General features: G+C 34.4%; 1 protein-coding gene across 1 annotated transcript; it reads left to right on the top strand.

Moving 5' to 3' along the window:
* Positions 1-1,579: 1,579 nt before the first annotated feature.
* LOC106870189 (Krueppel-like factor 12) lies at positions 1,580-10,251 on the top strand. Its single transcript, XM_014916194.2, has one exon. The coding sequence runs from the start codon at positions 3,266-3,268 to the stop codon at positions 4,520-4,522; it is 1,257 nt and encodes a 418-aa protein (XP_014771680.1). The 5' UTR covers positions 1,580-3,265; the 3' UTR covers positions 4,523-10,251.
* Positions 10,252-12,500: the final 2,249 nt, after the last annotated feature.

Genomic DNA, 12,500 nt, shown 5'->3' with positions numbered 1-12,500 from the left:
TGCCACATATACATATATTCTTTTATTTGTGTGTCTGTATGTACACACAAACACGAAACACACGCACTAAAAATGTCTTATAGGATAGGGGAAAGGAATAAGGCATTTTAAAGCCTTTCCGCAAGTGCATTAACAACATAAATGCAATGAAAAATTTTCAGCCAGGGTCTGAAACCTCATCTCTAATGCTGTTTGTTAAGAGCTAGCTGGAGTTTTGGTGCCATTTTAGCGTGCGGTCTATCGGGCCAATTACATTTCAGCGTGCAGTCATAAACCTTAACCCTGAACCCTAAACTTAACCCAGATCAGGTCTTTCTACAGTGTAGACTACGGATATTGTTGTAGACTACGTTTAAGTAGTACTGAATTTTCTTTCTAGTGTTGTTTAGTTCTCAGCAGGTCTGGTTGCATCTATTTCATTTTATTTGTTCAGAATGGGAAAAGTATCAGCGACACACTAGCTGGCATTCTCTTATAAACCAATGTCATCACTTCTTTGCACTGATATTGATTTAGATATTTCTGTAAGTTGCTGCTTAGCCTTATAGCAGGCCTGATACAGCAAACCTATTATCAAAAGGGTTCTAGCTGTGTCTCTCACCCTTTTTTCTTAAATAAGGTCCAGCGCTGTCCTGTTTATCCTTCTGTATTAGAAGACAGTATGGAATAATTTTTGGTAGGTGTGGATGCAAGTTTTAGTACGTCAAGCGGTCATTTAACATGTAATAATAATACATTGACTTTTAATAAAGTACAAGACCACAAAGCTCTCATTAGAAAGCGTAAAGAAGATTAATCCTAGTAAAGATAACAGCAGCGCAATTTGAACTCGGTATATAAAGGGAGATAACTATATATTGCGAATTCCTTCTAGCTGTATATATACTTTTCTACTCTAGGCACAAGGCCCGAAATTTTGCGGGGAGGGAGCCAGTCGATTAGATACATAATTTATTGACCCCGAAAGGATGAAAGGCAAAGTCGACCTCGGCGGAATTTGAACTCAGACGAAATACCGTTATGCATTTCGCCCGATGTGCTAACACTTCAGCCAGCTCGCCGCCTTTTCTAAGCTGTATATGTTGTATACTATCTCTAAACATTTTCTATTCACTATATTTTCTTTTCCTTTTCTTTCCTTTTTCTTTGGATGGGAGAGAGGATAAAGAAAGAGAGAGGACTTTTTTTTAACTAAAAACGCCGAGGTTCCAAATGTAGCAACGTCGATCTTATATTCAAACTATTTTCGTTTTTACTTCGCTATTATTATTATTATCATTATTTTTATTAAATGTGTATAAGAAACGATTTAAATGGTCTATTCTGATTTATAAAGGTAGTGGGTGCATTTCTTCACAAATATGATGTAGATATCCACTAAACGATTGTGTTATCTATATTGATGAATATTAATTTATTTGTTATGCATGTTGGCTAGTGTGAGTGTATATGTGTGCGTGTTTATAGAAACTCTTCATTTCGTTTTCTACTTCAATGTACATTGGAAATGGCCAGCTTCTTAAAACTATTTAAAACCTTTGCTTGACTTTCTATTTCGGCGCTGCATTCTTTCTTCCTAACTGCAAGTTCAAAGGTTGACTCTCGGCAATCACACTGTGGTTCATCCAGGCCGCGGCTGTCACATGTCTTGTCTCTTTACGTGCCACTACCCAATCAGCGTTCCTGCTGAGGCACTTAACTTATCGTCTTGAATAAATACCCCCAGCTTTCCGGCCGTCAACATACTCACGTGAAAGTTTCCCACCACCACCCCTCTACTCATTTGACACCATGCGCTGACGACCAACAATAAGCAAGTCAGCCACTAGTTGCGCGACACACATACACACACACTGACTTGACTACTCCTCTAGCAAAACAAAAGTATTGCAGTCAGTGAAAGTTTGTGAGAGACAGACTCGTTGACATAAGAAAAACTAAGTCTTTCACTCTAACGGGGGAACAAGAATAAAAGCGTTGTCATCAACAACACACACACACACAAAAAAAAAAAGAAAAAAAAACCCGAACGATTTATATATGTGTGTATGTATACACATATATATTCACATCCGTGACTATTTCGAAAACCAGTGACTTTAAGTAATACACACAGATACCAGTGGCGTTAACTGACTTAAAAAAACTTTCTGCAATATATACTGAATGGAAACAAAAGTGTGGAAGAAATAACGCTGTGGGGGAGGAAAAAAAATCAAATCAGCGTGTCTTTTTCTTTTTTTTTTTGTCTATTTATTTATTACAACAATTGAAGTAAGCCAACTCGTTCGTATTGTGTTACTACGAAATATGTTTATTGCTGTTACGTTGGAATATTATACACAGCCTTTTCTGGAGTATCATCAATCTGACGAGGTCTTTTCGTGAACTTCTTCCAACAAGGAATTACTATTTTCAAAACTTTAAACAAGCTCTTATTTACCATTTAATTTTTTTTTATATATATACCTTTACGTTTTTAGAACACAACACAATCCTTTATTTTTTTCTTTTACTCTATATTCACCTTCTGTCGCATACACACACGCACACTAACTTTGACTACTTGTTCTTCCCTTGCATGCATCTTTTCACTCTCTTGCATGTGACACCCACAGCTTTTCTCTCTCTCTCTTAAATTTTTGTCAACTAAAAACGAAAATAACATCCGTCGTGTTGGTACTAGTAGTAGTTGTGACGACAGTTCCTGTACCATCAGCTGTGCGGCGAACGCCGCTGCCGTTTAGTAGTTGGAAAGTATTTAATTCCATTTTCTCTTAATATTGAAAGAAAAAACAAAAAACAAAAAAAAAACACCTGTTAACGACAAGGATGAAGATTATTATCTGAATGTTGTTTCATCAGCTTTCTTGAAAACAAAACCAATTTTGAGTAGATGTTATTTAACAATTTTTGTTCTTCAGTTCTTACCCACTTCTCTCTTTAAAGTTTGCTGTTTTTGCCTGTCCCCTCTTACACACTCAGACCTATATATATGAGAAAATTCAAACTAAACACCGATAGCAATATATTAACGTATTTCCGCTGACCAACATTATGAATGTTTGTTATATATTGTATACAGGATGCATTTGTGGAGAGTAACTAAAAGAAGTGTCAAATTAATTATATCAACAACTGGAACAACAAATTTACTATCATTGTTTGATTAAAAAAAATATTGCATTTCATCGATTTAACAAATTTATGTGTTGCCATACTGTTTAGCTAACTGGACAGGTGGTTGTTACCGGTATCTAGCGGTATGATGATGGAAGAATTCATACCCCTCTGCTCCAGCTTGGCTCGGGAACAGTACACACTACAGAGGTTAAATTCTTCAAAAGAAGAGAATGATGTTGGCACTCTGACTGAGCTACGCTGTGCCAGTCCGTTAAGCAGTTGGAACCGCGATGGACTTGGTGACGACGTCTACTTGGAGTATTTGTTTTCACAAGGTCTCGCCGATACCATCGACCCCGCACGTTCCCCTACAAACATTAAATCACGCTTGTGTTCGCCTTGTTCATCCCCTGTTACGTCACATTTAGTGGGACACACAGACGGTTCCCAAAGTTCTTCTTCAAGTCTTTCCGACATTTCCTCTAATACTTCGGAGTTATCCATGGACTTGTCAAGCAGCAACAGCAGCACCAGCAGCAGTTGCTATAGTAACGGAAATGATTCACTGGACAACTGTGATAGTTTTGATGAAGTATTTTCTTTATCCGACAACGAACTGATAGTTCTTGGTGTTGGCTTGCAGAGTCTAATGCACACTGCCCTTGACGGTTGCACGCCAGAAAGGTTTCACTCGCCGCAAGAACAGCACTACTATCAAGTTCCACAACAATTGTATAAACTCAACAATAACATCAACAATGCCACTATTTTGACGAGCCGTAATAAGCGGCAAACTAATTCACGTCTCAACTCTGCAATACGTCACAAAATCTTCAACTTCGATGACACTGATACCAATAACTATAATTTGTCAGACTCGTTGACTAAAATCCTCTCATCGAATATAAACACAAACAAAGGCAGCAAAACCTCAAACACTTCTTGTAAAAAAAATGAACAAAACGGCATAACAAATGCTAATAAAAACCAAAGCAAAACTAACAATGCAACAAAAAACCGTGGATCAAAGGTTAATAATACAGGAAATGTCTCTTCTCGTGCCTCCAACGGAGTTTCCAATCGTACAACCGGCTGTAACAACAAAGATGCAAAAAGCGAGGAGAAGATATATCATTGTACATTTGATGGTTGTGTGAAAGTATATAGTAAAAGTTCACATCTAAAAGCTCATTTGCGGCGTCACACAGGTGAGAAACCGTTTGATTGTACATGGCCAGGCTGTGGATGGCGATTTTCGCGATCAGATGAACTTGCTAGACATAAACGTTCTCATTCAGGAATAAAACCTTACCAGTGCAAACTTTGTGAAAAACGATTTTCACGTTCGGACCACCTTTCCAAACATCTTAAAGTACACCGAAAAAAAGCATCGTCATAACAGTATTTAATTATTATAGCTAATTATTATTGTCAATTACAATGTGATTATTATTATTATTATTATTATTATTATTATTATTATTATGTGGTGCCAAATTGTTTTCTTAAAACTTTCGTCGTCTTTTCTGTGTCAACAGTATTGTTTAATATCATACTGTGTATGAAAAGTGAAAATAGAGTTGTCCAGAAATTAAGAGTAAGTTTTATGAAAAGTGGTTTTAAATTACTTTAGTCAACTGGACATTTGTGAAAATAACGTTTTGAACCAAAAGGAAAAATCATTTACTCCCCCACCCCGCTGAATAAGTAAGTAAACGGGGAATGTTAGCTTGATATATAAAGTATATGCAACAATATTTATGTTCAAAACTATACAGTATTGTGCCAAGTAAAAACACTAAGCTAACCAGATTTATTGTCTCTGCCAAGTAAACAAGTTTTTCCAAATTTTAAATACTCTATATTAGAAGACGTAGTAACTTAAAATAATGATTTATTGGGTACAAAATTATAAGATATATGTAAAGAAAAAGATAGGATGTTAGGAGTGTTAGTGATTAACGGGAAAAGAGGAGTTTCAATTGTAAATTGCATGACCAGAATGAATGTTTGGTCCACAATTTTTTTTTTAAATAATGACACAGCTCACTACAATCATGTAATATTAAGTTTAAAATCCACCATAAATGTTTCAACCACTGCAGAGTTGTGATTCTATTTGCTAATCTAAAAATTTACCACTGTATGCCAGTTTTGCTGTGGCCCTGTGAAAGGAAACAGTTTAGGGGTTTTTTTTTAAGTTTTAGACTTTCCTTAAGTATATCAAGCTTTTTATTTTTTAAAATTCAATTTCATGATTTAAGTTCTTTAGCCCTCCTTTTTTTACGAAGCCCTCTGATCATGAAAGCCAATATCAGCACTTAATTCTTTTTCCTTTCCCATAAATATACCAGTTTACATGCACATGTTATAAATTGATATACTTTCACATTAGCTATATTTCCTCTTTATCAATATATTACTCATTAGAGCTACAGTTAAACAAAACACAACACCCTTTATGCAAACATCATAGCAGTATCACTCATTGCTTAACCAATTTACTTTAAAAAAATAATCTTAAATACATAAAACATAATACTCTTTCCTTCTCATTCAAATGTTAAGGTCATTTACAAGCTTCTAAAACTATTTATGATTGATTTTTAACAATAGTCACAATGCTCCATTTATGGTGGAAGGATTGATGTTGTATGCCGTTAACTTCTTGTGGACATTAGCGAAAAACATCTTCCACAGGAGTACGAGCAATCTAAAGGAAGTGAACTGACTACAACTCGTCAGGAAAGAAAATCGGGTCGCGAAGTTAGCACATCGGAAGTTTATTTCTGTCACTTGACAACTTCCGGTTTGAATTATTTTATATATACATAAAGTAGTGCCTTCTCTCAATCGCTTCTCAAAACTTTCTTCTTTTGCTGAATATCAATGCATTTAACATGCTGTGTTTTTATGACACATGTACAATGTTTCAGATTGTATTAAGTTTGATAATTTTGTTTCTAAACAACGGAAAATGCCTGAACTCTGGAGTCTTCTACTCCAAATAATAGAAAATTAACATAACTTGCTGGTAATTTACGTCTGCGGCGCTCACGTTCTATTTTGTGATCGCCTCTTGCTTTTAGCATGAGCACAGCCACTTGCCAGTGACAAAACCTTTCATGCTAAATGAAAGCTTAATTGGCGTTGGTTAAGTGTAGGACTTAACCTTTCAACCAAAATTGGTGCTGAGAAATTTCGCCGCACAGTCTAATGTATATTTGGTTTTATAATTTCTTATTAGTTGCCTGGTATTACAATTATATTTGTTCTTTATTATTTCTGTACCACGTTCCATCACAACCACCTCTTTCTTGTGGAAGAAAAAAGAAAGTTCCATCTATCAAAAGTATGTAGGCTGTGTGTGAGAAAAAAGTAAGATCAATAGGGTATCGGATAACACAACATTTCTAGGTGCATGATCTTTTCTCAATACTGCTCTTCTAGGCGCATATATCACAGAAGCAGAATTGCCTGCTATTGCAACCGGCGACAGCACGGCAAATTTTAAGATCGAATTGCTTAGTTTGCTGGGTTAAAATCTCTAATGGGTATGAAAGTGAAAGGGGTTTAGGCTTGCTTCGATTTATATAATCCAAGTGAAACGAAAGTGATGCTAGCCATTGTCTACAACCTTCAGACATAGAGGAAACGTTTTAGCATTCTACTTACAAGTTCTATGTTTCTTTTCTACATGCATTCTGGTTTGTTCCTTTTTACTACTACAGTGTATTCGTTGACGTCACTTTTCAAGGGAAGGATATATGAAAATGACGTAGCCATAATGTAGGCCATTCATATTTTCCTTGCATATAACGACCTTATACAGCTGGGGCGGTATGTTGTTACATATTAACGAATGTAAAATGTGTTTAATCTCAAACATTTCGACATACTGCATTTGTACGTTTATTCTCGGCAAATCTTTACCAACAATCTTATACGTTCTCACATATCTGAGCAACTGGGTTTGTTACATACTTAGTGGATCCCTCATAGATTTCAGTGAATAAGTGTTCCAGTTGTTAACAGAACTACTAATTTATTGAATCGCTGTAGCTGAATATTCCACATACATTTGCAACTTTGACATAAATCTCGGGTAGAATCAGTGTTGCACAATTTGTCCCAAAGACTCGATCTTCGAATTAAAGGATTAATCCACCCGAAAAGCTTTCTTACAGTTTCCGTCTGTCAATCTTGCTCAGGATTCTTGAGTGGCCTGAACCTATAGCAGATGACACTTGTCAACCGGAACCTAGTGGTTGACAAGCAAACTTAACCACTCAGCAATGCCGTGCACCACTTTCTCTTTTCTCTCTCTCTCACTCGAATTCCGTTGAAGATGTTATAAAGTATTATACTTAATCAAAAGTATTCAGTGTGAGAAGATCTAGTTCAGTTTACAATTGCTCACAATGTTTTATTTTGAAGCATATAATCAAAATAATGTTCTTTTACAAAGGATGTATATATTTGAATGAAAACCAGCATATTATTGGTTCTAATTGTTGTTGAACCTGGATCTGTCATATAATGGACTAGATGTAATGAAATACAGAGTACAGTATTCTTTTGTCTCAGTAATCTTTAGAACACACACCCACACCTCATTTCTTTTATGGAATACATACATTCTAGCAAATGTGTTTCATTTCTATCTCAGAAAGACTCAGTAAGTGGTCTGATTATTGTTTGTTTGTAAAATTTAGATTGTTGAAATTTGTTTCTCTGACACTACTCAATAATTCGTAGATAACTAGTTTTCTTTGGTATATATGAGTTTTCGGTACTGCTGAATATTCACTTGTCATCAAGGACAGCCAGTTGAAGATGTGGACAGATATTACCGCACAATACTACAATAGTAAAATGAAAGGGTTATCTATCTATAGTTCATAATTAATGCGAGTCGGTGAAACATTTATGAAAGAAAAATGGCTGTGAAATCTAATTAAATGACTGAAATGCTATTTGAGAACTGAATTTTACCAATTCAGACTAGTGCATATAAACTAGTAGAATACATTAGATGAAGTGTTTATTGCCTTAAAATTATCTACATTACCTTCTACAGGTCTCTGATCTCGAGTATTCCTCGAGAGAAAAAGTTCAAGTGCCTTAAACCATTTACACGTAGGTCCATCTAGGAGAAATGGTTAATTGAAGTGAAAATAGTTTTTAAGGAGGAACAGAATCCAGTCTTGTAAAATTGTCGGATCAAGGTCATTGATGTTGCTTTCAGTGCTGAAATCAGTGACATTTTAGTTTAACATCACATATTTTATTCCATTTGTTTAATAAGTGAATAGAACTACATCCTCGAGTGTACTTTATAAGCATATAGTTTAATTATAAATGAAAAGAATTTGAGGTATTTCCGTCTTTACTGGCTTTATTCTATTTAGTATCTTTCTACTATTATAATATTAAAATGTATTTTTATCAAAAGTGTGTTATTAACCGTAGGTAATTCTGACGGGAATTTAATGCCCCAGTGTGTGTGTGTGTGTCTGTCTGTCTATGTGTATATAACTATTTTAATGTAGAGAGCATTAAAAAGAAGAAAAAAAAAACACGATAATTATTTCCACACATACAAGCAACCCAAACAGATGTAAGAGAGTGAAAGAGTCAGGCAACGGGAGCAAGTGTTTTTTCTTCTGAGGAACAGTTAATTCCTTTAGATTTAAAACTATCATTGGGGCTTTCAGTTTCCCACATTCCAAACAACTTTAAAATAACAGTTGATATGAATTAACGTTGATATCTAACATTAGTACATGGTCAAACGAATCTACAGTGCGAATAGAATCGATTAAATCTACTCAAGAACTTCACTGGTACTTATTTTATTTGCCTCGGAAGACAAGTCTACGAGGTATTATAAGGAATTTTGTTCATTGCTTTATCGATTCAACGACTCAAGCTACACAAATTAAAGAATTTGTTTCTCATAAGTTATAAATAAATAAAAATGGGTAGATTTAACTGGAAATGAAAAAAAAATATTGTGAGTAACATGTCATAATATCCCTTACATGCTGGACATCTTGCTGAATAGAATATTTTCAAATTGCACTGATGTTAATGAGATCATTAGTATCAGTTACACTGATATTAATCTAATCGTACAGAATTGAAAATAAGGGTAAAAATTGAATTAGTTTAGTGTTTAAACGAAGCAATTTTGAATTTTTTTTACATAAATGTTATATCTTAAAATTGTTTACATCAATGCTTTTTAAGCATTTTAAATTATTTGTTTTACATGACGAGCAATAAATTATTAAAACTGGTACATCGATAGGTAAGATGATTAGAAAAGGGGATAGCTCGAAACAAATCAACAAAATTTGAAATCGTAACTCTTCTGCAAGATATATGATGGTGGGGAGGTGAAAATGGTCTCTCTAGAAACATTCTTCACATTCATAACAAAAGAATAATCCATTTTTGTAACACTGAAAGTACACTGGGAGCAAATGTTACATACACACACAAATGTGGACATGCAAAGATTGAACTAATTTCGAGAGTAGAAAACGCTTTCATTTAAAAAAAAAAAATCTTTCCGAGGGAATATATATAGAACCAAAAATAACTTCTAAAACATTGAATATTTCTAACTACATTTGGAAGGTATTTTGAAAGTCTGATAAAAGATAATATCGATTATAAAATTTTGTGTTCAGTGTATGTATGGATAATATCTAGTACTGTTTAGATATTCAAACGTTTATCACAGTCCATTAGCTGGAAAGCGTTAAATGATGATTCTTGCTACATTAGAACTTATTGCAGCTACCAAAATGTTCATTCTTGTCTGATTTTTTTTTTCCTATCCAAAGAATTCGAAAATTTTTCCTAATTCATGCCAAAGATGTAAATAATAATAATAATTCTAATAATGATAATACACTTCTATAGCTACTTCCAAAGTCAAGGCTAAATTGCTTTGCAAATAATCTGTTGTAGAACCAAACTGGAACAGAGCCACAGGCCTATACTGATCTAAAGAATCATACCATGACTATATATGTTAGCAATTGCTAGATTGGCACACTTGACGTGGTAATAAATTTGATATATTTTTTTATTGATGAAATTGTTAAAAGCAAATAACGTGTTCGAGTTATTTAATTTTTTCGATTTTTCTAACAAATTTCTACACTGTTTGTGTTAAACAATTTGAATAGAATTTCTATCGTAATTCTTTTTCAGTGAAATCTAATTATGCAATATATACATATGTATTGGGTAATATGAAGGAGAGAGTTCCTCTTGTTTTGCTTTCATCATTTATGCCTGTAGGACTAAGTGATATTTTATTTATATAACAAAATCTGTGTAAGATATTTTCTTGCACCTTTTAGGACAATGGTTTGACATTTTGATACCAACTATTCGAGGTAACTATAAGGTAGTTAGCGGTCATATTTTTGAAATGAAGCATTTTGAAATACACTTCTACAGTTTAAATATTTGTATTACTGCAATGTTTTTAACGTAAATCACACGATCTCTTCCGCTCAAGAGGTAACTGGATCTTCTAACTCTCCTCTCAAAACATTCAGTTTACATTATTTTCACGAAGTGTATAGAGAATAGATAAATGGAGAAATTATTAGTAGCACTTTCCTTGCTGAGAATATACAATATGTATGAATAAGTTAATTGCGATAGTTCCGCGAGTAATTTCCAATTTTAGAGTCAGAATTACCGCTGTTCTAGGTCAAGACCTATTTGCATAGGTCACATTTTACACTAAAGATAACTATGTTAGAGTAGGCTTAGTGTTTTGTTAGCATTTAAATATATATTTCTCATGTTTTTTAAATACATTTTCTAATTACTCATAAATGTTTTGAATTGCGTGCGGCACAATTTGATCGTGAATGAAATGAGTGCAATGACCTCTCTATGCTACTAACAGTTGAGTCGATTACATCCAGACTTCGTATCTGATCGCCATCTGTTTGGAGTCTCCCACGCCAAAACGTTAACCTTGTTAGCCCTGTTCACCTAAGTGAAATATGTATTATTGACTAGACGCGGGCTACTGCTATAAGCAGTTTTGAATCTTAAGTAACAAATAACTTCGTTACACAAGTTTAAGTTAATCTCCGTTAGGTTTGGAAAAGACAGTGGAGAACCTACTTTAATATACTTTTGTTTTTACTTAGCCTTAGGTTCACATCTTTCATCTCTTCATATTCGATAAAATAGATACTGGAGTCAATGTAATCAACATATTCTAGAAATCAGTGCCCCAGCATAACCGTAGCCCCATGACCCAACCTGCAAAAGAGTGAAAAAATTCTTTAGCAGTCATTAAGAGTTGTTTATGACAAAAAGCTAATAATTCAATAGCTTCTATGAAGTTGTATAACATTACAGCTACTCTGATAATCTTAATAAAATAGTAAACAAACAATCAAGCAAATAATCAATCACTCAATTGATCATTTAATCGTATCAATTATTAGACAGTGTACAGAATGACTGAGTGGGATGTTAGATGGAGCGGGTCAACGAAATTGTTCGCTCACTAAGGATGTTTAAAAGCTTATAATGGAGGAAGGTGTAACATATTGCATCAAACATGGAACTGTCAAAGCAACATTGAGATAGCATGTGATTAGCAAACACTGAGGATAGACGTAGTTTAAGACGTCTCAAAGTCATTATTGAGTAGTTCCTGTTCGTGTGCTCTCATTAACTTTAGTTTCATCTGAAACCGTCATTGCCGCACGACTAAGAGTGTTTACAAACGCAATACTAGTTTACGCCAAGTGTTGGATAGTGTACAAATAACCGTAGGAGGATATGAACTGTGTATGATAGTAGAGAGAGAGAGAGAGCATTTGTTTCCTTTAGAAACAACGTAACTGAAGAGACGATTAAGCAAAATGTTTTCACGAAATGTAAAGGTTCATATAACTAGTATTAAAAAATTCGGATCCTTTCCTTTTCATGGGCAGTTCGATTAATTAACTTTCTAAACAATAACTAAACACTCGTTAACTAAACAATTTGAAACGTCGTATACTGGTAGAATGTGTCATATAGAGCATCTTTTACTCCTAGCGTTGTTGAGAAAAGTTTCTATTTACGAAGTTATTTCGTGTTAAAGTTGTCGTATTTCGGTAATTTCAACCAATCAATGACGTGTGTATTCAGCTGAATAAAATTACTGCTATTGTTTGTCAACAACAACGTCCGGCGGTGTATATTTCGTTTGTCACTGTTATTTATGGCATATTGCATTTCTACTGCTTTTAGGGGTTTTTTTCCCCCTGTTTTTCAGCTACTATTTTCGGAAAGACTTCCTCCTGTCCCCGCCCCCATTTCTCGCAAATTATTGTTTAAAA

Source organism: Octopus bimaculoides, chromosome 3 (assembly GCF_001194135.2).
Source record: "Octopus bimaculoides isolate UCB-OBI-ISO-001 chromosome 3, ASM119413v2, whole genome shotgun sequence".
Lineage (NCBI taxonomy): Eukaryota > Metazoa > Mollusca > Cephalopoda > Octopoda > Octopodidae > Octopus > Octopus bimaculoides.
This window is presented reverse-complemented; position numbering and strand designations above follow the sequence as displayed.